We start from the raw sequence: 27770 nt of genomic DNA on the forward strand, positions 1-27770 counted from the left end.
TACTAAAAGAAAGGGTGGTGGTTTATCAGTGCTTGCTCAGAGATGCTCTGGGGATACAGGAACCTGCTCTGGAGAAGCAGGTCAAGGTGGGGAAGAGAAACCAGGCAGAACAGACCCCTAAAGTGCAGGTGCTTAATGCTGCCAACGTGGGCAGGATGGAAAGTTGGCTCTTCCTTGGTCAGGCTTCAGCTTGACTGGAAGACTAGAAAGGAGTTGAAATCTCAGACTGTTTCCCTTGAAAATGATTGGGAGCATTTTACGTGTTGCAAGGACATCCAGCTGCCTCCAGAGGAACCTGTCCCTGGAGAGATGACGGTAGGGAAACCTCAAAGAGGAGAAACCACCTCCAAGAAGACATCTCAAAGCCTCCCTGGACACCAAGATGTTCCTCCCTAGCAGCGACTGCCCAAACTGGGCTCTCAGTGAAAAGAGATTGTATCTACCCCAGCATCTCATCTGCCATCCCTGGCAAACCCCACCACACTCCCTGTCCCAGACATTTCTCCAGCAGCAGATGCTGGAGCAGCTTCATCCCCATAGCTCACCCGAGGTCCACAGTTATCGGCACCTCCAAAACCAGGCTGAAATCACATCTGCACTACAGCCCCCATGCAGAGCCCTGCTGTGACCTCCTCCTTCCTCATCCATCTCATACCAATCCCCCAAAATACTCCTGACACCCAGAGAGCCTGGGCTTCAGGAGGTAGATGAGGCACTCACCATGGCTGGCTTCAGAGCCAGCTCTGGAGAGGGAGAGAGAGAACTGTGAAAGAGCTGAGTCCTTCCTTTAAAAATGAAAAAAAAAAAACTTCAGCACTACACAACTACAGGAAGAAAAACAGAACTGTAAAAACACCCAAACTCTACTTTAAAAGCTAATCCTCTCCCTGCACGGATTTCCCTGCTTTGGGGCCATCTCTTGCAAGCCAACAAAGCTCTGCAATCAAACAGCACAGGTCCACCAAAGGCACGGGGATGCACATTTGCACCTGTGGAGAACCTGTGTGATTTGCCCCCAAAAAGGCATCTCCTTACACACATTGCCAGCAAGCAATCATTGCACCGCCGGCACAGCAGGACATACCGAAACACCTCTCGGGGCCTGTTCGTGCCCCAACAGTTTGGTTTTCTACCCCTCCATCCAGTGGGAAAATATTTTTGCAGTCTACAAGGATGTGGCTGCATTTCGCACCGCAGCCGTCCCTGCCTCGACAGAGAGCAAAGCATTCAAAACCACAAAAAGGCAAAATACACACTCAGAATTTACATGGAGAAAACATTTCCTTTTTTTTTTTTTTTCTTTTTTTTCCCCTTTTTTTTTTTTATGTCCAAAACAAGCGGGTTTTTGTTCATTTCTTTGTTTTTCAACACACGCACCGTCTAGAAAGTTAAACGCCATGCAGATGAAGAGAGTGCAGCTAGAAAGTCCCCTGGGGCAGCAGCACTGCAGGAGTCCCACATCAACGAGCGAAGAGGTTCCAGTCGGAAAAAAGGAGAACAAGAAATGGAAGAATTGCCGGAAAAATACCCACCCTCGGACCTCTACCTGACGGCAAAGAGGTGAGACCAAAATTCCCTTTCACGGCCATGTCTTCTCTCCTGAAAGCCGCGTCCCAGTGGCTCCCCAAGAGCCACCGCCTGGGTTTGCCCTGCAGGAAGACCCGTGGGGTGAGGGAAGGTGCCCCAGGGACGGGGGTGCCCCTGGAGGGGGATGCCGGGGGGTCACGGGTGCCTTCGCCCTCCCGGTGCTGCGGGATGGGATGGGACGAGCCGAGCCGCCGTGGCACAGGGTGGGGGCTGGCAGCCGCGGGACCCCTGGTAGGAGCATCGTGGCGGCGCAACCCCTCTCCAAATGTAAACGCAACGAAAAACAGCAACCCCGGAAAATCCCCCCCACCCTCCCCGCCCTAAACAGTTGAAAGTTTTTAGTTATTACATAAAGATCCATTTCAGCAAATACTCAAAATCAAGTTACGAAATACACGGTAGGTTGTTTTCTTTTCCCTATAAAAAGGCATGCGCTCAAAGTAGAAGACAGCTAAAGGCTTGTTTGTTTTCTTCGAAGCACGAATCAGATTCTGCAGAGTTTTGTTACTTTATAAAGCTTGCATTCCTCGTCGTCGCTGGAAGGAGTCGTGTGGGCGATGGAGGTTTGTGCCCCGAATCGGCGGCCGGCTCGGCTGCCCCCGTCCCAGCCCGGGAGTCGGGCGCGGGGGAGCGCCGGGTGCTGCATGCGGGGGGCCGGGGTGGGTGCGCGGTGGGGCCGGGTGCTGGGGTAAAGGGTCCAGGGCTGGGGGGTGGGTGGGGAGGAGGGTGCGGGAGCGATGCTACCGCCATGGCATGGCTGGGAGAGCCCCGGCTCCCGGCTGTGCCGACGCGGCGCTGGGAAGCAGTTGTCTTTCCCCTCCTCTCTTCTCCGAGCTTCGCCGGTCTCTGCTCCAAAGGGAGAAGGGAGGAAGGAGGGAGAGCATCCCTCTTGCCACGGCAGCTGCCCGGAGCCAGGGCACGATCCTACTTGCTCTCCCAGCAAGGAGCCAGCCTAGGCTCCTGGGAAGGGAAAATAAACAGATAGCCTTTACTCACCCATCCGAACACTCAAACCTGGACACCTCCTCGCCCAGGGGCGCGTGGAATATGGACTTTGCAAAGGGTTTAAACCGCGGTTCCCCGGCCGAGGCTGCCAGGAAGCAGGAGACAGGGTCGGGAGCAGGTGGGAGCCACGGAGGCAGATGGGGACCTCGATAGCAGCAAAGCAAAATCCACCAGCGCGCAGAGAGGGTGCGGCACAGAGCAGCTCAAAACTGCCCCCCTGCCCTCCTCTTCCTCAAGGGACTCCCAGCAGAGGTGGGGATGGAGGCGGATGATGAGTCCGAGCCCAATTCAGGAGACATGCCGGGTAGCAGGGGGGTCCCACCAGTGCCATGCAGCTGAGGAGGGAGGCCTTTACCCCAGCACGTGTCATCTCACTGGCCAGATGCTCGGGTTTACGTTCATGGTTTCTCTTTTCTTGGTTCATGCAGAGGAAGGGGACCCAGTGCCATGGCCCCGGCAGGGTGGGGAGGTTCAATGGGATGCTTGCGCGGCACTGGTGGGGCCGTTGCGTGTATGCAGTGAGAAGCGAGGGGTTATTCCAGCGGGAACCAAGCAGCAGAGCCAACAGCCAAAGTCCCGTAGGTGAAGATGTCGGAGGAGGTCTCCCCTTGGCAGTCAGTCAGTGACAAACCCCACACGGGCAGGACCGCGCTTCAGCTGCAAAACACAAACCGGGCAGAGAGGGAATTTGCTTTGACCATCCCTTTGGCAGAGCATCCCTCTCCCTATCGCCATCTCACGGCGATCGGCCATCTCCTCCCCACCATAGATGCTCAGAGCAGGATCCCACCCACTTTACAGCCTCAGCATCCTAAGGAGCCCGCGCTGTCCCCTCCATGCCCCCCTTGCCCCATCCCTGGGTCCTCACAGGGCTTACTGCGGTAGGACAGAGGGCGCGCCAGATCTGTGGAAGTGGACGATTTGCCATTTGCCATCCCGGCGGTGCCAGATGCGGGTCTCCTCAGACTGGGCGGTGCGGGGGATCCCTCCCGCGTCCACGTACTGCGTGATGCGGATGTAGGCGATGCAGGCGGACTCGTCTCCCATCAGGTGGATGTGGGGGTTCAGGATCGTTGTGTGCACGGGCTTGCTGTTCCGGGACCACACTGAAAAGGGGACAAATAACAAGTGGCTTTAGGCAGATGAAGGAGTTTGGGTGGCTCTTGCCCAGGGCAGCGGCAAGGCGGGAAGGGGAGAAGGTTGTGTTGGGCACTCTGCTTGGAGGGACTAAGCAAATGCTGCACAGGTGGCATCAGGATGGGTCCACCTAGAAAGCAGCTAACCAAACAACTCCTCTGCATACAGCACAGCCCCAGTTGACCTAACAGGCTTGATGTACCTCCTGCTGGGATCTTCCCGATCAGCCAGAGATGCTCCCAAAGCCACCCTTACCCTCCTCTCTCCAGCAAGCTGATGGAGGTCAAGACACAGCCAGGCCCATGGGAGGTGGGAAGGGTCCCTCGGGAGGCAAGGGGGCTGCTTACGGTTTTCAAAGTAGAATCGGTGGAAATCCAGGCCTTCCACGAGGTTGCCCAGAGCCTCGGGCTCAAAGGCGGTCATCCCAGGGTCGCACATCTTCCTGGGGACGAGAGAAGCGGAGAGAAAAGGGAGAGGTTATCTCACTGCTTCTGGTGTGAGAGCCTGCAAAATCCAAACGGGTCATGCTTGGACTCATAGAATCATCGAATGGTTTAGGTTGGAACAGACTTTGAAGATCACCAAGTTCCAACTGCCCTGCCACAGGCAGGGACACCTCCCAGTAGACCAGGTTGCTCAAAGCCCCTCAGCCTGAGACCAAGGAGCCTCTGCACCGGTGAGCAATTCAAGCAGAAGTATGACCTCATCTCTGCACTCTGCATGAAGCCCACCCCACCTCACCTCCAGCCCGCTGACTGCAGCCAGGACCCCAGCGAGGCAGGGACAATTCTCCATCAGTCACCATCTCCAATTAAACCTCCCACAACACTGCTGTCTTCTTTGTAAGAAAGAAAAACAGCAGGGGAAAACTCATATTCTCTGCTCTGTATCAGAATCTCCCTGCTGCGATTCTCTGAGGCAGGGATGAAGACCTGCACTCGCTCAGACATCGCTAATTAAATAGGCCTTGGACACAGAAGAAGCGCGCTCTGAGGAGCGTCAGCTCAGCGACTAGAAAGCAGTTACGCTTCCAAAACAGCCTGCGGCAATCTGGATATAATGGATACCATGGATGCAATGTTCCTTCTTCCACCATAAATCAGGTTTACAGTTATTCGTCTTTCTGCAAACCAGACAACGGGCTCATCCATGATAATGAGACCAGCGAGATGTGATTCAGCTTAGCGTGAGAGAAGCACCAGGTTCGGAAACTGATGTCCCCTGCTTCTCTTGGATGGTCTCCATGCCCCACCACCATGTCAACCTGGTCACCCTGCCCTGGGCAGCAGTAACACCTCCCCAGCTGCGTTGTCACATTGAGAACACTCGCTCCAGGAGGCTGACCCCCCCATCCCGGCCCAAACCCGCGCTGGGCACACTCACGTGTAGGACTCAAAGTCGCCGTTGCTTATTGCTTCGATCAGCTGCTCTGTGACTTTAATGATTTCTTGCTTCCGTACTGTTGGTTTAAAGAGAAAAAGAAAATAAAAGGAGAAAAGGAACCAAAAGTGCTCGTGTTGCAATATCGGCGAGGTTATCTTTTTCTCATCAGAAACAAACGGCCATTGGAAACTGTCCACGGAAAAAAAAGGAGAGCCACTTGGAAGAGAGATGTGGGGAAGTGCTCTTCACCTCTCGAGAGGAAAGACCTCCAAAGTCAGGGAAAAACTGAAAGACCTGTATTTTCCTAAAGACCAAAAGGCTTAATCACCGAGTGGTAAGCTGCCCCCAGCCCAAAAAGTTGGCAAAGACTTGCCGTGGTGGGACGTTCTACACCGTGAACACAACTCAGGGGCCAGCCCGGGCAAGCTGGACCAAGGATGGTCTCACCTCCCTCTGAGATGGGAGGAGAGAGTCTCAGCTGGGAGGGAGAACAGGTGGGTGATGTGGCCATCCACCTCGGCAAACACAAGGAGGGACCCCAGGAAGGACACAGCACTGTGCGGCTGCTGCCAGGGTCCCCGGGCGCTGCCAGCTCATCTGGGAAGGGACTGGGCTGCGAGAGCAGATTTGGCTCCCCGGGATGCTCCCCGGGATACCTCTGACAGGAGGAGCTGTCAGAGGTAACCCTGGGCTTATTTATGAGGTTCTGCTTCACATGCAAATCAGCGTCATGCTTGACTTAATTTTTTTTTTTGTATTGTGGCTAATGAAATGAGTGGGAGCACGTTCCTGAGAGTCGCTCAGAAAGGAGGAGAGGGACTCCCATCACTTCCCGAGCACCACCTGCCCCCGTGTCCACTCTCGGGGAGCCCTTCCCCAGGAGGACAAGTGTCCATTAACTCTCAAGTCAGGCAAAAGTCCATCTTGCTTTGTGCTGAGGTCGCTTCGCCGAGAGACTTTACAAATTAGCACTGATAAATTATTCCCTGGGTTATTCTTAGAAAGCTGGCTCTGGCAGGCGGCGGGAGGGAGGCAGGGATTTCCCCTGGAGGCTTTTCCCAAAGGGCCATTTATTTTGGAGGAACCGGCAGCCGGGCTGCTATCCCTGCAGATTACTGCCATTTCCATGCCTGTTTTCAGGGAACATCCCTGTTTTTGGGACACACCCCGCCCCTCGCCAGCAGTGCCCCAGCTGCTCATGGCAGCAACCTAACAGTGAAACCACCTAAGGAGTTAAAGCAACTTCTGAAGGTCCTGAGGCAGCTCAATGGTGGTGGGTTTCACCATAGCCAATATCTCATTAGGGGCAGCCAGACTAATGACCTCCGAAACAGCCTGCCCGCCTCTCCGGGTGCCCCTGCCAGTACCTTTGGTGTCTTCATCCTCGATGGTGGTGTTGGTGCTCTCCGACGATTCCTGAGCAAAGAACAGAAAGGACAGATGGGGTGGTGAGAGGGGTCTTCTCCCCACGCCAGATGGAGCTTGTGTGTTCGACAGCCCCCCGAGTCCGACCCCACAGCGCTCAACTGTGCCAACGGACAGAAACCAAGGAAAACACCAGCAGGTCCAACCCATCCTCAACCACAGCTCTAGGGCAGCGCTGGCAGAGCCCTCCCTGACCTCCACTCCTTGTAGCCAAGGGCACAAGAGCTGGGCTGTGGAGGGTCTCGTAGGAACGGCGCTGCCTTTCCTACCGACGCCTGTGGGGACAGAGATGGGGCCATGTCCGGGGAGGGGGTTTGGTGGGTTCCTAGGAGCGTTGCCGGAGGGGCAGGGAGAGGGGCTGTGCAGGGGTGGAAGACACCATGTTGACTGTACGATAAAGAGAGAGATGTACAAATTAACAGCGAGGAGGAGCTGGGATGAGAAAGAGGGGACTGTGCAGGAGTGAGAGAGACCACACTGACCGCAGAGTAGGGAGAGAAATGTACAATAAAACAGAGTGCTTCCAAGACCCACATGGACCACCGAAGGCTGAGACACAGCTCTTTCAAGAAACAGCTGAGCACTACACAGATTTGGGGGGGAGGGGGGTACTGACCCCCTGTCTCTCTCCAGGAGCCCCATCAAGGCGACTCTGCTAGCGGAGCTAGAGCAATGGCTTTGCTAGCTCTTCCCAGCAGAGCCTTGCTTATGTATTACCCATAATACCCCGATGTAGGTTGGCAAGGTGTCCCATGACCATACAGTCCCCGCAGAGGCATGGAAGGTGTTTCTCCAAGGCTCCTTGGACCGATGCAGCCTGCAGACCTGAGTCAGGAGAACTGGGAGAAACGGCATGAGAACCCATCAGCAAGAACCAGGGCTGGCTCCCCACCAGCTGGTGGCCAGCAAGTGCCTGCACCAACCCTGTTAATGGGGTTTGTGGGTGATACGGCTTTGAGGATGTTCCCTCCAACCCCAGTGTCCCTTCTTCCCTACCCCGAGGTAACTTCCAAAAACGGGGGAAGCTGGAACATGTAGAGAGGCCCAGCAATATCGGCATTGAGGAAGACGAAGGACACTCACCATTAACTGAACGCTGGAACTGGACTTTCTTTTCTGGAAAAACAAGGAGAAGAGATGGAACAGGAAGAGACACAGAGTGAGAAAGGCAGAGAGCGGCACGTGAGGGGCAGCAGCTCCTGAGCCACCCTTCGTGGTCCTCATGGAGGGGCAAATGAAAGGCGCAGGGGGGCAACCTGGTGCTCCTCTAGGGATGTGCCACTGGCTGTGGTGCTGGCGGTGCCATGCCAGCTCCCTCCCCACCTTCCTGCTGGCATCTTTCTCTCCTGATCTGCCACAATCTCGCGTGTTGCTCATCCCAAGGACCTGGCTAGTCCAAAAGGGAGTCCCTTAGGAGTCGATGACCACTCTGGTGGCTTTGTGACCAGGTCAGCAAGCTCACAGGAACAGGAGTGGGATGCTGAAAAGCTAAGGCAGCTCCACCACCTCAACAGCCCTGCACCTGGTGTGAACGCTGTACTGATGTTTACAGTCTCTGGAGCTGTTCTGGGTGCATCTGCCTATGCTGCTGACTAGTTTGGAGATGCTCAATTAGCTTTGGACCTAGACCAGTACTAAGCTGGCTGGTTTAAAGCCAGCGTGGCTATTGCTACTCGACCCTGCAAGGCACACACACCGTGTGGGACGCTGTCCTGAGCGCAGCTCCAGTGCTTTAAATCAGGACAAGTCTCCTCCAAAGAGAAGACCTTGTGCATGCAGATATTTATCTCCATCCTTGACCACTACCACTAGGCTTTAAGGCTTTTGGGTTGGTTGATCCCATAGCCATGGTTCTGCTTGCAATCCCAAACTACTTCTGGATTCTTCTCCCTTCCTGTGCTCTGCTCCCCGTCTCAATCTTTAATCTAGCCAGGAGACAGAGGGACATGCACGCTGGCCTCATGCCCTTTCTCCACCTCCAGCTCCCAGGGGACGAGTCACAGTGGGCAATGGGAAACACCAATGTGCAGGAATCAGAAGCTGCAGTGCCAAATAAGTCTTTAACCAGCATATTTAACGATGCACCGGCTCTGCCTGCCCTGCAGAGGGAAAAGCAGCACACACTGTGCAAATCTCTTGGCAAAGTCCATGTGGCGACCCATTAGGGTGCGTGGGTGGGCTGTGGTGTAAAAGCCGCCGCTATCCATTCCCCCTCATTGCTCCTTTCACATCCTACATGGCTCCCACCAGCACCGTCACTGAGTTTCCCCCTCCGACGGTGCAGCTCTCCCCTCCCTCGCTAGGTCCTACGTTAATCCTCACCCCTCCTTCACCGAAACAGATGTCCTAAAGGGCAGAGCGAGCTGTGGTATTTCAGAAGGAACCTCACGGGAAACGGAGCCTCCAGAGTTGGGCTGTCTGCAGGGAGGGCTGACAGCTTCTGCTACCCAAGGACATGAGACGGGGCAGTAAACTGCAGATATTTTAGACGCAACAGAATGCAACACAAAGCAGTGACCGCGTCGAGTCTGGACATACAGTAACAGGATGCAACACGGGGCAGTGAGCTCATTAATTTAGGACGGGACAGGATGTGACATGGGGCAGTGATTTCATTAGTTTACAATGTGACGAGATGTGACACTACACAGGGCAGTGAAGGTACTATAACTGCTGAGACCAGAAGACCTCCCACAGACCCCAGAGCAGGGCTCAAGGAGGATTTCTGGTCCCGTGAATGCTTTTAGTAAGGGAACAACCTCCTGGGGAGGGCAAGTTTAGCCTGGGCTAGCACCATCTTGGTGCTGGAGGGCTGTGCGGGCAGACTGGAGGGCAGCACCAGGTACCTGATGCCCATCTGCATAGCTTTGGGCAGTAACGGCAGGGGTGGCTGCCTGGGACCTGCCTGCTTTCATGGGGTTGGTCAGTCCCGCAGGTTTCTCCAAATGGGGACCCAACTCTTGTGACAATGAACCACAGCGCATGGCCCCGATTTACAGCCCTGCTCTGAGCAGGCAGGACCGTTTCCTTCCCACCTTCCCACCCGCCCAAGGCAGGTTTCCAGGTTCCTGCCTCGCTTTTCCAGCAAGATGGAAAGAAATGAACACCACCCAGCAATGCCCTGGCATCTGCCAGCTGCCCACAGTGGGCCATTAAAGCTTCACCCAGAGCACCCAGCCTCCCTGTGCCCCCGTAAGTGGGTTACGCTGCAAGTCCCCCCCAGGCTGAGCATGGGAATGAGAGGTGGGAATGGTCGCGCTGAAGGTGGCCAACACAAGCAACCTGTTGGGAATGAGCGTGCCTCTACTTTCTCTTCTGCTCTACCTTCCTCGCCACCTAGCCAGGCTGTCTCACCTCCACTTGTTGGAAAGGGGGCAATAAAAAAGCGAACTCATTCTCTAGAGTTTGTACACCCTCTTGAGCTGGGTGTTGGCTGGTAGACTGCACTCAGGATGAAGCTTCACACGCTCACCAGCGAGGGGCTGAGGACTGGGGATACAAACCAGCCTCTCTGATCCCACTCTGCAACCAGACCCTCCTTGCCGAGTTTCAGTGATGGGCCAGAAGGCTGTTTACCCAAACTAGCTATTTTGCTACAACAGCAAGTGTCCCTCTTCCCAGGATACTCGAAGCTACTTTGAAGTCCAAGAGGGAGCAACATTAGCAAGTAGGGCTGGCAAATGGTCTTCTACCACCATATCATCCTGGCGATGCTAGAGATGAAATTCAAGGCTGTCCCTTTCTGCTGAAAAATTAGATTCAGGACTGTGCCTGATGAAGCCTCTCCATCCACCAATCTCTCCTTTTACAGCTTAAAAACACACCTCCTGATTGCTCTCACCTGTGCTCCAGCAACTTGTACCAGCTCAGCTCTACCTGTGGTGTCACTTCCTCAGGTGACTCTCAGAAGCAGCCTGGACCTCAGAGCAGCAGAGGACAGGCTGGCAGATGGGCTTCTGTGCCTCCCATGGGACGCGTTCCCTCTGCGCCAGCACCGTTGTCCAAAACTAGCAATCCTGTCCTGGAAGCCACGTGATATCCTGACACCATGGCCCAAAGCAATGTCCTCTCATAGCAATGCAGACCATCAGCTTCATGTTGCAGAATGATGCCGCATGGCCAGAATGGTCTGCTGTGGAGCTGAGCCCAGGTTTGGAGGGCTGTGCATGGTCTCAAGCCTTGCAGGCCTGTTCTGTCCCAGACGATGGGTCTGGAAGGAGTGGGAGAAAGACAAGCCATCCCTAGACCTCTGGCTCCACTGACCACTTGGGCTGAGGAGAGAAGAAGCCAGCTGAGGTCTCTTCTCTTCCAAAACCCTGCGTCCCTCACAGCCCAACGGATGGGTCCCTATGAAAGGGCGGAGGAAGGAGAGCAGCCACACTGCAGCCGGGCTCCCAAAGCTCTGCCTGACACCTTGCACCCCTGCCTTGTGATGGGGGATGTGACCACACCAGCTCTCCCCTGCCGAGTGAGCGCTTGTATTCATGAAGGGACCAGGGAAAGACCCTCACAGCTCCTGTACGAGGAGTTTGACAGAGCTCGCTAACCACCACATCTCCGTATCATCAGAAGAAGCTGCTCAGCAGTAGGATTTTGCTGCCTCCAGGAGCCACCTTGTCCTGGAGAAGAGCCGTGGCTCCACCTCGGAGGGTCAGACAAACCTGAGGACTCTTCAGCCCAAAAAACAAGGTCCATCAAGCACTGGCTTGTTTTGAGAGCATCACCAAGCTATTTGCTCTGTCAAACATCACCACATTCATTTTCTCTCTCTGCACAGGGCACAGGGGGTGCAGCCAAGAGGGTCAAAGGCACGCATGTGCCACCCAGCAGCACACCAGCCCTTGGGGACTTGATGGGACAGGAGCTGGGGGTGATCCCAGCCCCACCAGCCACAGTGGGACACGTGCTGGGGTGAGCAGGAGATGCAGCCGCCCATCTCGCCAAACAGCCGCTGCCAGGCTGAAGCCACGGCTCCGGGCTGCAAAGCTGCCTCCCCCTGCCCCTTGTCCCCTCTCCTGGTCCGGCCTCTGCCCCCTCCCTGGGGGCAGCAAGGGGTGAGCGCATTTTGCGAGCAATAAAACAGCAGCAAATTCCCCCCACGCACCCCTCCAGCGCCGGCCCGCTCCCCTCGCTCCCCGCGCTGCAAAGCCTCCCCTGCACTGCCTGTCCTGACAGCAGCCGAGCCGGTGGCACGGGGACACACCGGGACAGTTGGGGCAACAGCCGCCCTTCAAAGCGCAGGGTGTCACAGGGACCACCGGCACGGCACGGAGACCCCCACCGCCACCCCAGCAGCAGAGGGGCAGGCAGGGCGGCAGGGAGGGGGCTTACCTTCACGCCGTCATTCTTCTTGTTGCCACCGCTCTTGCCTCCTGGAGAGAGGAGGAAGGAGGTTAGGAGAGCCAGGCAGGGCACCAAGACCAGGAGGCCAAGGATGAGCAGCATGGTGCCGGGCGGCAGAGCGGCAGGATGCCGCGGGACCGGCCGGTGGGTTTTGTCCTCTCTCCAGCAACCCCCGGGAGCTCAGGGGACACCTCGCCGGCACTGTCCCGTCCTGCCCCGGCGACTCTCAGCCAGGGGCATGACCCGTCTCCTAACGTCACGCCGAGTCCTTGGGGCGACTCGGAGGGGGTCGGCGGGGCCGTCCAGCGGCAGGCGGGCTCCGGCCGGGGTAGGGGGGAGAGTGCTGGTGACCGAGCGCGGCGCAGTGCGGTGGAATGGGCTGCCCGCCTGCCGCCCTCTAATTTTAGCCCCATGCTGCCGGGATCATGTGCTGCCGACCCGACGGCCCGACAGCTGCAGCCCACATTTTGACAATGATGAAAAGCAGACGCCTTCCCCCGGTGACCACCTACCGCTGCCGGCACTGCCCCCAGCACCCCCCCATTGGGCTGCACAAGCCACCCCGCTCCCCCTCAGCAGGGTGGGATCCATGGGGCTCAGCCCCACATGGGACCCCATCGCCCGCCGGCCCCGCCGTACGGACGAGCCCCCAGGCCGCGCGTGGGACGGGCAGTGCCGGGAGAGATGCTTTTGAATTTCCTGCCCTTTGATGCTTCGTGTCCGCTTCGGCTCCCGGCGGCGTGGGGGCCTGACACCGGATCCCCCCAGCTGTTGGACTCCTCCAGCCCCGCCACAGGCTGCCCACAAGTGCTAAATGTGTCAGCACGATCCCCTCACGACAAATGCAGATACCAGCCCCTGCCGCGGCCCTCTCTGCCGGCACCTTGCTGGGCCAGCAGCCCCCATCTCCCCCCCTGCCCACCTGCTACACCCGACTCCCGGGGCACCGCAGCGAAGCACCCCGAAACACCCATCTAACACCAAACAACTGCCACCAGCCTGCTCCGCTGGCGTGCCATGGCTTGGCTGGCTTGTCCCACCTCTGCCAGGGCCATCCCCAGCGCTCGGCAGGGCTGGAGGTGACAGCAGGCGGATGAGCTCTGCAGTCACCCACCTCATTTTTGGTTCCGTGCCTGGGAATCGCCGGGACCTGCTGTTCCCTGCCTCTGAAATCCCAACTTCATGGCTGGCTCGGAGGCAGCAGAGTGTCCCCAGAGGGGACAGCTCTCAGCAAGGGCACCGGGGCAGGAGGGCTTGTGGCTGCACCGAGACCTCTCCGTGTGCACAAGCGGAGCTGCCACCTTCTGTCCCTGCTCCTGTGTCTCCACGCAGCCCTCGGGATGTGGGGAGGCAGGAGGAGAGCGCAGGGCCCCGCAGGATCAGCATCGTCCTGCCCAGGAAGGGACCCGAGGGACCCTGCTGCCATCTGGCTGCAGTGGCACCTGGGGACCTTGCTGACACTTCGCCGGTGCAGAGGATGCTCTCCCTGAGCCACAAACATCTCCGGGAGGACACAAAACCAGCTGCCTTGAGTGCTGGCTGCCCCCAGCACCCGTGTCCCCACCCCAGCAGAAGCCAGATGGGTGGGTGCATACAAACCCCAAAAACCTAAACCTCTGGGGACCACTCTGCCTCAACCAGGCACCTTTTCTCTTGCATCCCAAGCCAGCAGCCAGCCTGGAGGTGCCAGCTGACCTGGCCTGGACCACCATCTAATGCCGCACAACCCTAGAGGCACCAGGCTGGAACCTCAGCCCCCCTGTGACATCCGAGGCAAAGCCGGCTCTCCAGGGACCCTATGGGTTTGCCCTGTGCACCCTGTAAGACAAGGAGATGAGCCCCGGAGACGGCACCTACCAGAGAAGTTCCTGGTGGCCAGCATGGTGGTGAGGATGGCTCCCTGAAAGACACAGAAGGCAGAAGGAAAGGGTGTGCTGGGCCCCGGCCCCCCGCGCCCCCGCCATTCCCCCCAGCCCCGGGGGAGGAAAGCCCTGCTCGTCACCTGTCCACTGGCCACCTCGCTGGAAGGAAACTGGCCCACGGGCTGATATTCTCCTCCTGCCATCAAAAGCAGCCCTCGGTACCCGGCTCTGTATCCCCAGCACCAGGGCGTTGAGTTGCATTCTCCGAAACTGCCTTCCCTCCAAGATTAAAGGGATATTAAATATCCCCGGGGCGCATTTCGGTCTCGGTCTACCCTGCCCTAGATGTAGCACGACTCCGCTGACCGGGGCCGGCAGCTGGCGGCAAGGGGAGCCACCGGGTGTAGAACCAGATTTAATTGCAATTAAAGCCGTGCCAAGCTAAGAGCAGCAGGGCAGGGATTTTTCAGGGGAGCCATGCAAAGATCACCACCGCAAAATAACATTCATAAAGAATGCTCCCCCTTTTCCAGCTGACTCTACCAACTAGTTGCTCAGCGTATAATGAGATTACTTTGGACTAATTGCTTACAGTAATGGATTACTATTTTGAAGTGTATGCCTGAACTAATTTGATTACTTGTCTAGCTGAAAAGTAATAATAGTTTATAGCCAGTTTCTTTTCTTGATAATCTTGTTAGTAGCCTGCAGCTGTACTGCTCTGTGCCACATCGCGTTCAGGCCTGGAGCGTTGATGGCTCCGACTGCGGCACAGATCAGCGCCGTCCCATTCTGTGTCTCCGGCTCTGAAGGAGGCATTGTGATTTCCAGAGCCCGTTCCCAGCACCGTGCTGCCGGCTGGGGCTGAGCAGCACTCGTGAGACGGGTGCTTCAGGGAGGTGCTCCAGCTCCACGATGAAGCCTGGGGAGATGGCGATTTCAGAGGGGGTCCAGGCTGTGGCACGTGGCAGCATCCGAGAAGGGAAAGCCTGTGGGGCTGCTGGTGCGGGTGAGCTAGAGCTTTTTGCCTGTCTATGGATGACTTTGTTACTTGGCTGCAAAGTGGTTTGGTCATTACGCAAAGGGATCTGTCAATGTGCCTCTCAGATCCATGTCCTGCCCCAAAGAGGAGCTTTCTTGATGTTGACTCAGGTGGGAAAGTCCTCATCCTGGTGCCCAGGGCAGCGGTGTGACTCAGTGCTTTCCTCCACCATGGCTGTCCTCTAAGCCCTTGGGAACCCCAGCCAGATGCAGCCACCACCCCACTCGGTCTCTTTTCCCTTCTTCACAAAGGGGATCCCCAAATATCCGTCATCCCCATACCGCTGACCCAGAGACACCCCCCCGTCCTTTCCCACTCAGGCAACAAACCCACCAATGACCTGATCACGCGTTTTGCAGCCAGCTTGGAGACCATGAGAGTTACCTTCAGCTTCCTGCGGGCATTGAACTTCTTCAGACAATCCACCGTCTCCTGCCTGTGCATGCATGACGCCACGGTGGCACGGTGCTGGGAGGAGAGAGACCCGGCTCAGAGCAGGCGCCGAGGGGCGAGGGGGTCCCCCGGCCCCACTCTCACACACACGCACATGTGTGCGGTCTGCAGCAGCCGCGGCACGGACCAGAGCTGCCAGCAGCAGCAGCAGCAGATAAAACTTTAATAGGCAGTGGGAGATCACAGGTCTGGAGTGAGCGGGATCTGCTTTGGTGGTGGAGGGGGGGGGTGCAGGGAGAGCTGGCTGCCCCCTGAGTTAACCCCTCGACTGAGCGGCCATGTTTAGCAGTGTGCTCAGGGTTTCCACGTGATGTGGCGTCCCAGGGTTAAGCTCGTGGACTCCTTCTGCCTTTAGGAGCTGATTCAGAGTGGAAACCAGCAGCCGGAGCAGCGGGGTGCAGCGAGGGGCGGGGGGATGCTGCTGCTGGGGTGTATGGCTGGATGAACACGAGCCTGCTCCCACCCTCCCCAAAGAAAGGCTCCCCCAGCACAGCATGACACCAAGAAACCAGCCCGTCCCCACCAGGGCTGGGAACGTGCGTGTCCCTCCCATCACCAGCTCCCCTGGGACACGCTGTTTGCATTCACACTCCAGGCTTTTCTCTGCTGTAAAGCCTCGGGGAAAAAGCTGCTCTGAGAGCACTGGGAGGAACCATGCCAGGAAACCATCTTCCCAGGATGGAGAAAAGAGCCAGACAGCATGTTTGATAACATGTGCTCCCCAGTGAGATGTTCCCCCCGCTGTGAACTCCCACATCTCTAGACCTTCGGCCCCAACCGGTGAATGCCACCAAACTCACCGATATCCAGGGGTGTTTCAGAGCCTCCGCTGCCGTGATGCGCTTGGACGGGTTTATGGTCAACATCTTGTTGATGAGATCTTTCGCTTCAGGAGTGACCGTGTCCCACTCAGGGGAGGGGAACTACGAAAGCACAGGGACAGGGGTGAGAGACGGCAGGGAGCAATGGAAGGAGCGGAGGCCTTTTTTGGGGGGGACTGGTTCTCCTGCAACCCTTTGCCCCTGCCTGTGGGAAAGGCTGGAGAGACAGTAGCAACTGGAAAGAGCTGCCAGCTGGAAAACTGGAGAGCAAGGGTGGAGGGAGAAAGGTGGGAAAGACAAGACCTATCTGTCCTGCAAAATGGACCTGAAACGTGCCAGAGTGTGCACCTGGGCACGGCAGCTTGGCCAGCCCTCTGTGACCAGAGTGGAGGAAAGAATCTTGCTCCTGTCTAACTGAATTGGTTGCTCTTCTGGAGCAGCAGACTGCAACATGGGGACAACAGGAGAAAGGGGAGACAATGAAAGGGGGGGAGGAAGACAAACCCACTCACATCATAAGCCCCAGCCTTGATCTGCTGGTAGAGTCGGTGCTGGTCTTCATCCCAAAAGGGCGGGTACCCGACCAGCAGGATGTAGAGGATGACACCTGCCCAGGAGATGAGACATGGGATCAGCGGGAGGGAGTTCATTGCTGGAGGTATGAACAGCCCCAGCCTGGGGACTGGCCCAATTCAAGCAGAGAAATTGAGAAATTAGGGAAATGGAAGGATTTGCTCCTTGATTAGAAAGCAAAAGGCTCGTTGGTGGGTCCAGCTCCATGCTGACATGCTCAGTGGCTGGGGAGATGTGTGGCTTTGGCAGCCACCATGCACAGCCTCAAGCCAGATGCCCCACCAGGGCTGGGCAATGCCTCCTCCCCATCGCGGGTGGAAGAAGGCTCCCCGCCAGCTGTAGCGACAAGCAAGCATTGCCTGACTCCAAGGGCACCGGAGGGCAAAAGAGCTAGCATCTCCCCTGCCTGGGGGCTTTGGGTGCATAGCAAGGAGGCTGATCCTTCAGAGAAGGGTGCCACAGGACTGGGAAAGAGGGTGATGCTCTGGGGACATCCCAGGGTAATGTGCCAACTCTTAGGTAAATCCTCCACCCTGACCTCCCCGAGATGTGTCTAGCAACTGTGACTTGGGACATGCTGGATCAACAGCCTGCCTCATCCTGCGCAGCCCAGCCCAGCCCGCTCCCGGCATTTCAGCCCCGGTCTGACTTACCGCAAGCCCACAGGTCCACAGCTTTGCCGTAGGGGTCCTTCCGGAGCACCTCGGGGGAGAGGTAACCCGGGGTGCCAGCGAAACCTGGGACAGACAGCCTGTCACGCACCGCCGGCGGGCAGCCCCCAGCCCTGCACAGCTGGCCTGGTGCCCGGCCAGACGTCACAAGAGCCGAGAGCCCCGGCACACACCGAGCCAGCAGGATGGGCACCCTCCCTCCGGAAACCTCGGCATCTCCCGAGAGCAGAGCAAACAACAGCCAGCGACACCAGCCAAACCCCAGGATGGTGCAGAAGGCTGGGGTGCTCTGGTGTGCACCTCCAGCACTTGGAAGAGGCTTTCCTTCCCCAGGTCTGCCCCTGCCACCAGCTTGTCCAGCTCACCAGGACATCTCAGTGACCCACTGAGTCCCTGTGGAGCTGTTTGCCTGTGCTCTGGATCAATACCAGGCTGTTTCCAGGGGCACAGCTGGAGCCATCAAACCCCTCCTCATCCACCATCTCTCCCAGGCTGGTGCTGCCAGGGTGCTCCCATCCCCTGGGGTTCAGGTCCTGGGGATGTGTGTCCCTCCTGGAGCCCCACCTGACCAAACACACCAACAAGGGCTGGAGGATGCCCCACCGTGGGCCAGTCCTACTCACCAAACCATGCTTGCTGGTCCCCCTCCACCTCGATCGCAAGGCCGAAGTCAGCCAGCTTGACGGCAGCACCCTTCAGCTTGGATGCCAGCAGCAGGTTCTCAGGCTGCCGGAGGAGACAGGGGTTGGAGAGGAGTGAACCTCCCTTGGGGGCTCTGCTGTCACGGGGGACTTCCCAGCACAGCACAGAGGAAGGTCAGGGCTCTGGATGCACTACCCGACCAGTTTGTCCTGCTGTGTGTTGCAATGTCCATGGATCTTTAGAGGACCATGGACTACAAGGACCTCCCTAATCCCTCTCCCTCATGCTTCTTTCACCCCTTCACTCTGTGGCTTTCCAGAAGCCCTACATGATGTTCCTCCCTGCTGTGTTTCAGCTGCCCTGGACGACCCTGGGTAGTGCTCTACAGGGTTTTGCATCGGAGATTGGGTTCCCACAGTCCTCCCACAGGTCCTTCCCCTGCAGCTCCTACCTTCAGATCCCGGTGGACCACCCCCATCTGGTGGCAGTGCAGGACGGCCTCCAGGATCTGCTGGATGCAGTGGCTGTGGGAGAGAGGAGAAAGCTCACAGAAGTGTTCGGTGAGGCAGAGTTTACTCAGACATTTCTACTTGGCTGCATTTCATCCCTCCTGCCCCTCTCCCCATCGTGCTTGGCACCAGCAGCCCTGCAGCACAGCTCAGTGTCACCCTCCACCGAAAGCCACACACCCATGGAGAGCAGCTGTAACCCAGTAAGACCCCACTAGAGGTGCTGGACACCCAACCATGACAAACAGGAGCACCGAGCCCACAGGGAAGGAACACCGGGGAGCTGGGGACCAGCGGTGGAGTCGCAATGCCAGCTCAGATTTGGTCTCCGAACCCAGGCTCCGATATGCTCCTCAGACGCAGAGCTAACCTTCGCTTCGGCCCCATTTCCCCGACCTCCTCTAACGCGGGTGGCTCTCGCTGCATCTGTTCACTTTATATCTAGTTCATTAAACCCCAGCTCTGCTGCATGCGTGAGAAAGGAAGGGAAAAAGACTGAGGCGATGATCACTTCTGCTCCAAAACAGCTGCGTGCAAGGCAGAAGGTCTTTATTTACATGTGTTTTATTTTATTTGTATGACACTAATAAGTGGATGGGTTGTAAGTGGCTTCAGTACAGGCAGCCCATTAAATGAGATTGCTTTCTGCCTAGAAATAAGGGATATTTCCATGCAGACAGAGGTAGCGTAGAGCTTACCAACCCTTGGACATTTGTATGGGCTATGCTTATGCTGGGGGTAAAGCCGAGAGGTACAGTGATACCTGGAGAGGGCCAAATCACGACATGTCAATAAAATGAGGCTAATGCTGTCCCTTGGCCAAGGTGCAAGGACCAAAGGGGTGGCTGAAGCGGTACCCAGCCCCCTGCCTCTGCAGCAGGGTACCTGGAAAGTGCCAGCGGGAGGGTGGGAGGGAGCAGAGCTCCAGCACATCCTCCCACCCAGCCTGCCTTGACTGCTCCTCCTTAGTGCTTTCAAGTGGTAAATGCCAGAGAAACGCTTGCAAATGACTGTAACGCAGCTGCAAGGGGAAAGGGTGAGGACTGCAGGATGTCTGTGCTACCATGCTCCTGGCAGGGACACCAGCCTGATGCTGGGCTTCTTCCCTGCCAGCCTGGGGACCCCCCGCTGTCCCCCGTCCAGGGATCCCCACTGTTCCTGGCTCAGGGAGCCCCGATGCCTTGCTCCTTTACAGGGAGGTGAGATGCAGGCTGTGCCATCAGCCCGGGGAAGGAGGATGCTGTGAGCGATGGCTGGCAGCTGCCTGGTTCCAGGGGGGGGGACCAGCCCTGCAGTAACACACACGCACTTCTTGGCACAGGAGCCGAGTGAGATAGAAAGAGCTTGGTTTGGGGTTGGTTTTTTGTTGTTTGTTTTTTTTTTCTGCACTACACATCTGGTTTATGAGTATGCGCTGCAGAATGGCTGTAAAACACCTCCCAGCATGGAAGGAGCTTATGCTGCAGAAAGCCTGACTCGCAGGACCCTGGGAGGAAGCAGCTCGTGGGAGAAGGGAACAACTGCTGTCCCCTCCGTGGCCTGGCGTGTGTCCCTGCTCACCTGGCATCGGCTTCGCTGTAGTACTCCCTGGCCACGATGTCCTCAAACAGCTCCCCGCCGGTCACCCTGGGAGAAAACGGGGGGAGTCACACTTGGCCGTCTCAGCGCGGCACGCGATGGGGCTGGATGGAGTGACAGCACGCTCAGCCCTGGCAACACCCCCCCGAAAATGCCGCTGCACCGTGCATGGGGGGAGCATTGGGGGTGTGGGGCAGGAACCTGCCCTCTTCTCAGCTTGGGGGACCCATCTTGGTTCCAACCCTGCCCAGGAAGGGCTTGGGTGAGGTGGAGGATGGGGGGGAAAGCTTTGGGGGGAGGCTGCGGGGCCGCAAGGTGGAAGCATGCAGCTGGCGGTGGATTAAGAGATGCATTTAACCATTACTCACAGGTCAAATATCAGGTAGTGGTGGCCCTCTTCGGAGATGCTGTCGTGGAGCCTCACTGCAACAGAGACAGAAGGGTTACGGGGTACGCCTGGCTCCCACCCCCCGCTCCCCGGGGATGCCTTTGCTCCCCTTTGGGCACAAGCAGGAGCTGGGGAAGGGCAGAGCGGGGCTATTCCTCCTCCTCTTGCTATTGCTGCTGCCTGGGTAGGGGGCTCTGGGGGGGACCCCAGCCGTGGCCCCAGCCTTGGGCAGCAGTGCAAGGCTCAAAGGTCACATCCAAATCAGGGACTGCCCAGGGCTGGTGCCTGGCCAAGGTCCCAGGCAGCTGCTGGGCTATCTTGGGCACTGGGCAGGCTGCGGGCACGGCTGCCCCCAAAGAGCCCTCTGCCCCATCAGGAGAGGTGCCCAGGCGCAGGGGGAGCTCAGCCAGGGCGCTGGGCTGCCAGCCCTGGCACCGACAGGGCTTCTTTTCTACTCGTGACCTTCCTTTTCTCCTTGGGGATGTCTCAAGTCGGGGATATCCAGGAATCACGGCGGGATGAGTTTCCTCGGGAGGAAGCGCTCTCCCCGTCTCCTCCCGCAGGGCTGGCGTCTCGCCCCGCTCCTCGCTCCGAGGGGCACCCTCGGGCGCGTCTTGCCAAGTGCAGCCGGGTGCAAACCTGCCGCCCTTGCAGCTGGGTTCTGGTTATTCAGGCTTAGATCCCTGCTCACAGCTTAGCGGGCAGACGCGCAGCAAGGGAAAAGCCACGGAAACAAGTAGGATGTATAAACAGAGACTGGTTCCGAGTCCTCTGCCCCCCACCTCACAATTTGTTCGGATTTCCTTGAGGCTGTAAATATTTAACCCTTCCTCTCTGCTCACCTGGTTTCAGCCTGATAGAATTTTCATCATCCTCGAGATCTTTAGAAACCAGGGAGGAAAAGTTCAGAAGGATGATTTTGCGGGAATTTTTGCTCCCAGCCCATTTCACTGCAGCAGAATCAGCTGAGCCCTGGATGGAAACATCCTCCAGACTCAAGTTTGAGCCGGGGGAGATAACAAGCCCCAGTGCCGAGTGCAGATGCTGCACTGCATCGCTCTTATCTCCCAGGTCAGCAAACACCGCTTTCCTGGTCCTACCCCTCCCTCCGAGCTCAGTGAGCAGATCCAGTAGCTGCTCAGAGCTTCACCCCAGTCAGGGCAAGGGGCAGAGGAGGTCTGCTGGTCCAGGTGGCATCTTTCCTCTTGGCCTCTCTCGTGGTCTTGACTATTGACACAACTTGCTCATCTTATTCCCTGGTTATCCTTCCCCACTGCCGGCCTCCGCAGACATCCCCTGCGCTCCAACACCTGAGTCTGCTCCCTGTTTTTCTCTGACACGTAATCCCAGCTTTTCTGCCTTCCTCTGTTGGAAGAAACATGTTTCCTCTTGTTTCATCTCACCCACGAGGGACTTGGGGTATTGTGCCTGGGATCCCGCAGAAGCCAACGTGTTCAAAGGGGAATCAGGTGAGTTCGGCACGGATAGGGCCAGCGTAACTATACACAGATGGTCTGGATATGTCCCCTGCTTGGGGAAGTCCCAATGCCTGTGGCTGCCAGGAGCCAAGAACGTATAAGAAGGAGCAGCCACTCTAAATATAGCCTGATCCTACAAGTATCTGTTACTGCTCAGAGTCAGAAAGAGCCGCGCTGGCCAAACAGCCCCAGCTCATGCCAAGAGCCAAGGCAGGAGCAGGACACAGCTTTGGAACTGAGGGTCAGAAGACGATGGGTGCCTGGAGTTAAAACTCCAGGGCTAGGTGTAGCCAAAGCTCCCCAATAAAGCAAGATTTCCCTGCAAGGACGCGCAGCTTTGGGAAACAACAGCTGTCCCTAACACGTTGCCCAGTGCCATGGATGTGCTGTGGGGTCCTGGACCTGCCCTCGGCCGCCTCTGTGTGGCTTTCTAGGCAAGGCTCTCCTGCAGGCACAGTGCAAAGCACAGGTCGGCTCCTCCAGGATCACAGCCGCAGCACAGCATTCCCGCGGGAGACGGAGGGACCCCCCACTTCGCTGTAGGGAACGAGCGAGGAGCCAGCAAAGCCCCTCAGCAGCTGGGATGCTTCTCCCCAGAGGGATGGAGAGGGGTTTTTCTGCCTTGCCTTCCCCATGCCCACAGCAGCGGTGGCTCCTCTTCCTCTCGTTAGGGTCGGTCTGCAGGGCACAGCTCGTTCCAGCTCCTGGATGGGTAATTAGCTGGGTTGTGCAAGGGAAGCTGTGAGCCCAAGTTTCCAGGCAGCAGGAGCAGGCGGAAGGGGGGGGGGGGAAATGCGGGGGGGGGTGTGTGGAGAAGAGCCTCCTGGGTATAAATAGCAGGGAGATTGGGCTCATTAGCATCTCACATGCCGTTAACCTCCTCCAGCCCCGCGCAGCCGGGTTGCTCGAAGCCTGGCACCTTTACAGGTCACGGCCATGCAGCGAAGTCCAGGGCAGGGAAGGGGGAGAAGGCAGAGGAGGACTGAACCGTACGATGAGGTGTTTCTGTCCCCGGAGACCCCACCAGCCCCACGGGTGGGTGATGGAGAGGGAAGTGAGGAAGACAGCGGTAGTGAAAAGCTGGGGACAGGCTGGGAGCCCGGGGAGCTCTGGCTGCATAGCCCAGCTGCCATCCTGCAAGTCCTCGTGGGGTGGGCTCCTCTGTTTTTAGTATTTCTTGCTATTCACACACTTTACGGCGCATTTCCTTCAGGTCTCAGCAATCCTCACGTGTATTTTGGTGCAGAGCAAATGCCCTGGCTGCTGCTCTGACCAGGGGAGACTGGACTCCCCGCCGGGATCCCAGCAGGGCAGCTCCCGGGCTGGGCATCGGTCCTGCCGGAGCAGAGGCAGGGGGAAGGACGGTGGCTGGATCCTGTGGGGTCCGGCGCCCTGGCAATGCAGGGGAGACCTGCCACGCCACCTTGTGCCTGAGACAGATGGAAGCTGACAGGCTTTTTCCGAACTGAAATATTTATGGGGCAGGAGCCACGTGGCTGGTCCCAGTGGTCCCGGGTCTGGCTCCTTGGATCTGCTGCAGCGGTTCATGGGGAGGGATGGATCCAGGCCACCGGGAGCAGCGAGGGGGACAGGAAGGAGCTCAGCCAAAGAAGAACTTCCCAGCTTCTGTCTGCAGGATTCGAGGGCTGCAGAGCTCCTGTCCTACCCCTGAAAGCTCTCCCAAAAGCTGCAGGATCCCACCAGGACCAGCACATCCCGGGGTGCAGCAGAAGGGAGAGGGGGTTCATCCTCAGTCATGCCCCAGGGCACTGCGGTCCCGCTGCCCGACCATCCCCGGGGACTGACAGCCTGCATCAGCATCACTCTCAAGGCTGGGGTTTGGGATTTTTCTTTACTGCAGTTTTTTCCCCTCCCCTCTCTCTCTCTCTCTTTCTCTCCTTCTGGCCTATTTTTGTCTTTTGCAGGGGCTCAGGAGTTTTCCTGAAACAGCTTTTCCGAAGGAGGCTACTCTCAGATGGACGGTCGGTGGGAAAGTCTTCGCTTCCCCCCGCCATCGCTCCTCCTACACGCCCCGCGCTGCTGCTGCTGCTCGGAGCTGCAGCCGCTTTTTGGAGCATGCAGAGGAATACAGCACCCGAGGGGGGGGGGGGGGGGGGGGGGGGAGGAGTAAAAATAGTCCCTTGCAGCCTACTGGGGCCCCGCTTCTCCCTGAGGGATCTACGGCCAAGTGGGTTAGATTGGACCTACTTCAATCCCCCCGCGCTCGGTGGAGGCCTTTCTTCCCGTGACCTTGTTTGAAGATGCTGCCTCCCCGCGAGGAAGAGGAGGGACGGCTCTGCGCATCAACGGGGCAGGCTGCCCCAGAGCCCCTTCTCCATCTCTGGGATGGTGGATGGAGCGCGAGGGAAGGACAAACAGCCCGTGCTGCTGCGGGCAGGGCTGAATTATTGATGGGGGACCCCCCCTCCCGGTCCCGGCGGGGGCGTGGGGGGGCAGCGGAGCTGGGCACGGAGCACAGGCAGGTCAGCTCAGCTCCTGGCCGGGCATGCAGCGTGGGGCGGCACACGCTTACCGATGTTGGGGTGCTTCAGGAGGCGGCAGATCCGGGCTTCTCGTTCCAGCTTCTGGTGATCTGAAAGAGGCAACAGCCCTAAATTAGGGTCTGGGGAAGGGAGTAAAATGCTCTCTGCTCCTGCCGTGCTCTCTCGGCAGAGCTGCCAGCACAGGTAACCCGGGGGGGAGAGGGGACAGAGCAGCTTCCAAAGAGCAAATCCATCCTTTTTTTTTTTTTTTTTAACTAAAGAATAATGGGTTTGGGGACATATTCAGCATCAGGGCCTGATGCACCATATCCCAGCAAGGATGCAGCCCCCAGCCAAGCTCCCGGGCACCGAGGCCATGGGCAGTTCTGGGCTCCCGAATACCCCGGATCTGCCTGGGTTATCACTGCCAGCAGCGTCTGTTCCATTTTCTCTTATTCAGGCAAGCACAGGCAATCAGCACGGACATTTCTGGCCCCGCATGGTACAATTTGAACAATCGAAGAACAGAACCGACCAGTGAGAGACGTCAAGCTGAAAGGGGGCTATCCGCTCCTTCCCCAGCCGTTTCCCATCAGGTCTCTGCTCTCCTGCATCACAAAACCCTGGCTCTGAAAATTTGCTTCGCTCTGGTGCCTGTCTCCAAACAGGCAGCACAGGTCCCTCTCCCCAGCTTTCGCCAGGCTCGGGGATGTGAGACAACGGAGCTCTGGGCAAAGCAAGTTGAGATGAGCCAAAAAAGCCTCCAGCCTGGGGCAGCCCAGAGTGAATTTTCAAATACTTTTGTTTCTTTTTTCCTGCCTCTGCACTTTTCTGCCTCCTTATACCTGACCCAGCCACCCTGCACGGAGGTGCCTTGTCTGGAGGCATTTCGTGCTAGCAGGAACCCAGCAACCAGGAGAAGCGAGGCTATAATTAGGGCTGCTCGTCTCTCAGCGCTATCACCGTTACCTTGCAGGTTCACACCCCAGAGTCTCGCTCTGCATCAAACCAAACCTGGGTGTCTCTGACCGCTGAGACGTGAAGACGGCGCAGCCCCTTCCCTGCGGGGGCTGGAGCCTTCCCCAGGGCTCAATATCCCCCGTCCAGCGGCCATGGGGCTTGGCATGGGCTTGGGGGGAGTTTTGCAGCCTGTTCCGGGATCCGGGAGCCACAGGCTGGGACAGTCTTAATGGCCTCATTCAGCTCCCCACGGCATTTCCCCCTGAGTGGGGATAATCTTCCTTGGGTGGGACCGGGCTACAGGGAGAGCTCAGGGTTTAGGCTGTCGCTTTTCGCAACCAAAATCCATCGTGGGGTGGGGGACAGAGACAGGATTGAGGGACAATGTGACCGGTGTGGCAAACACTTCTCTGGGGAATGGGGGAGCTGCTTTCTGCCCCCTTTTCTGCTCCTGCCTGACAGTGATCTTGGATGAGTCACTGATCATCACTGTCTGCCTCAGTTTCCCCATCCGCAAACAGGAGGATGTGGCCAAATGGCCCATGGGGAAGCCCAGCATTGCTGGTGTCCAAAGGAGTAAAGCCCCTTCGCTCACTTAGAAGAGGCCAGAGACCACAGGAAAGGGAGGTGAATGTGACCCCGAGTATGGAGTGGGTCCCAGCATCGCTCCGTGTGCCGGCACACCGCTGCCAGCCGAGCCTTTGGCTGCACAGAGGCGACAGTGGCCACTGGCAGGAGGCAGGAGGTTGCCCCTTCCCCTCCCTGCCATGAGCCTCCTGGCTCGGGTCCGGTTCCCCGGCTGCGCTGTGGCAGCAGCAGCACTGGGCAGCCCCCCCCCAGCCGCTGCCCCCCTCTCTGTACCCTCACAATCTGTCGCCACCAAAACGCCTGCGAAGGCAAAGCCCGGCACAGGCAGCTCGGCAGGGAGCACCAGGAGGCTGGTGAGGCTCCATAAACCCCAAACAGCCCGGGGAGGGGGTGGGAGACCAGCAAAAAGCAGGGAAGATGGAAAATGGATCAGGGAGTTTAAAGGGGGTACAGAGACGGGGTCCCTCTGAAAGGGAAGGGGGCAGCAGCGGGGACCCAGCGGCACCCAGGAGGAGCTGGGAAAGGTGTTTATCCCTGCGGGGTGAGGGCTGGGGACCCCCACCCAGGGACCTCAGCAGCGATGCCTCGGCAGGGCAAAGCCTGATGCATCCAGCTGGCCCTCGAAGGATGAAGCCGTGAGGGTGCGGAGGAGGCTGCCGTGCCTGCGAGGCTGCAGCGCCCTGGGATGCAGCCCCGGGTAACCCTGGCTCTTCCCCTTGGCACACCCCGGTAGGAAAGGTGCTGGGGGAGCGTGGCCATCGCTCCCCTCGGGGCCACGGGCTCAGCTGCGAAATGCAAAGGGAAGAGCTGCCTGAAATGAGCCGCCCGCCGCCCAGGGAGCGAAGGCGGCGTGTGCTCCGGGGGCTCTGCTCTTTCCAAGGCTGCGTGGGTCCCGCTCGGGCAGAGCATCCCTGCCGTCAGTGCACGGCGAGGACGGGCTGGGTGTGGGGTTGGGTCTCCAGGTCTGTGGTTTCTTCCGAGCCTGCACGGGGCCGCAGGCTGGCAGGGGACCCCCCTGGCTGGGCAAATCCCCGGGACAGGGCTTGCAGGGGCTTTGCACGTGGGTGGGATGGCTGTGCAAGGGCAACGGGGCAGAGGGACAGACGGACAGAAGGACAGCGGGACATGGGGATGTCCCTCAGGCAGAAGGACCATGCTGAGCTGGGGGGGGGGGAAAGGATGACGGCTGCCGTGGGTAAGAGCACCTTCCCCCCTGTGTGGCATGGCACATCCACCACGCGGTGAAGTGCTGCTGGGGGTAGCGAGCCGTGGCCACAGCCCCTCTCCTGCCCCACAAATCCAGCTGCTGCCTGGACCCAAAACCCATTTCTCCTCCAAAAACTCCAGTTTCTCTCCTGCTGGCTCCCGAGACCGTGGCTGGGGATGTTTTGCAGCTCCTCTCACCTTCTCCTCCCTGCACATCTGCCCTGCTGCCCTTCACGCGTGCCACAGCCAGTGGCACATCCCGAGGGGGATGTGTCCCTTTGGGGATTGCTCCCAGCCTGGGGAGTGCCACCCCCCCGTGCTAGCACTGCAGAAATAGGGGGGGTTTCAAGAGAAGAGGATGGAGAGGGGCAAACTGCCGGAGCGGGCGAGCGGAGGCAGAGGGGGAGCAGAGGGAAGGCGGCTCAATCTGCTCCTCCAGGCAGCCCTGCAAACCAGGAGGCGTTTCTGCCCACCCCGCTGCCAGCTGGGGTACGCGGGCAGGAGCCAAGCGCCGAGACCAGCACCACGCACCCTGCCCGGAGCCCGGCCGGCAGCCCCGGGCTGGGAGCCTTCAGCCTCGGAGGAAGGGGATGGTCTGCATCCCCAAAGAGGGGAGCAGCTGGGAGAGCTCAGTGT

General features: G+C 58.3%; 1 protein-coding gene across 1 annotated transcript in view; it reads right to left on the reverse strand.

Moving 5' to 3' along the window:
• Positions 1–537: 537 nt before the first annotated feature.
• CAMK2A (calcium/calmodulin dependent protein kinase II alpha) overlaps positions 538–27770 on the reverse strand; it is a gene marked incomplete at its 5' end in the record, with an annotated part of 34284 nt that continues 7051 nt past the window's right edge. The window contains 17 exons of the mRNA XM_082490023.1: positions 538–3249; positions 3461–3698; positions 4077–4171; positions 5113–5188; positions 6480–6528; positions 7621–7653; positions 11869–11909; positions 13738–13780; positions 15169–15252; positions 16038–16160; positions 16571–16665; positions 17285–17368; positions 17926–18028; positions 18396–18468; positions 20014–20079; positions 20400–20454; positions 24431–24490. Of these exons, the coding sequence (XP_082346149.1) occupies positions 3466–3698; positions 4077–4171; positions 5113–5188; positions 6480–6528; positions 7621–7653; positions 11869–11909; positions 13738–13780; positions 15169–15252; positions 16038–16160; positions 16571–16665; positions 17285–17368; positions 17926–18028; positions 18396–18468; positions 20014–20079; positions 20400–20454; positions 24431–24490 (1313 nt within the window). The 3' untranslated portion in view covers positions 538–3249; positions 3461–3465. The remainder of the gene's footprint in view (positions 3250–3460; positions 3699–4076; positions 4172–5112; positions 5189–6479; positions 6529–7620; positions 7654–11868; positions 11910–13737; positions 13781–15168; positions 15253–16037; positions 16161–16570; positions 16666–17284; positions 17369–17925; positions 18029–18395; positions 18469–20013; positions 20080–20399; positions 20455–24430; positions 24491–27770) is intronic.

This window comes from Vanellus vanellus (genome assembly GCF_965231255.1).
Source record: "Vanellus vanellus genome assembly, chromosome: 13".
NCBI classification, from domain to species: Eukaryota; Metazoa; Chordata; class Aves; order Charadriiformes; family Charadriidae; genus Vanellus; species Vanellus vanellus.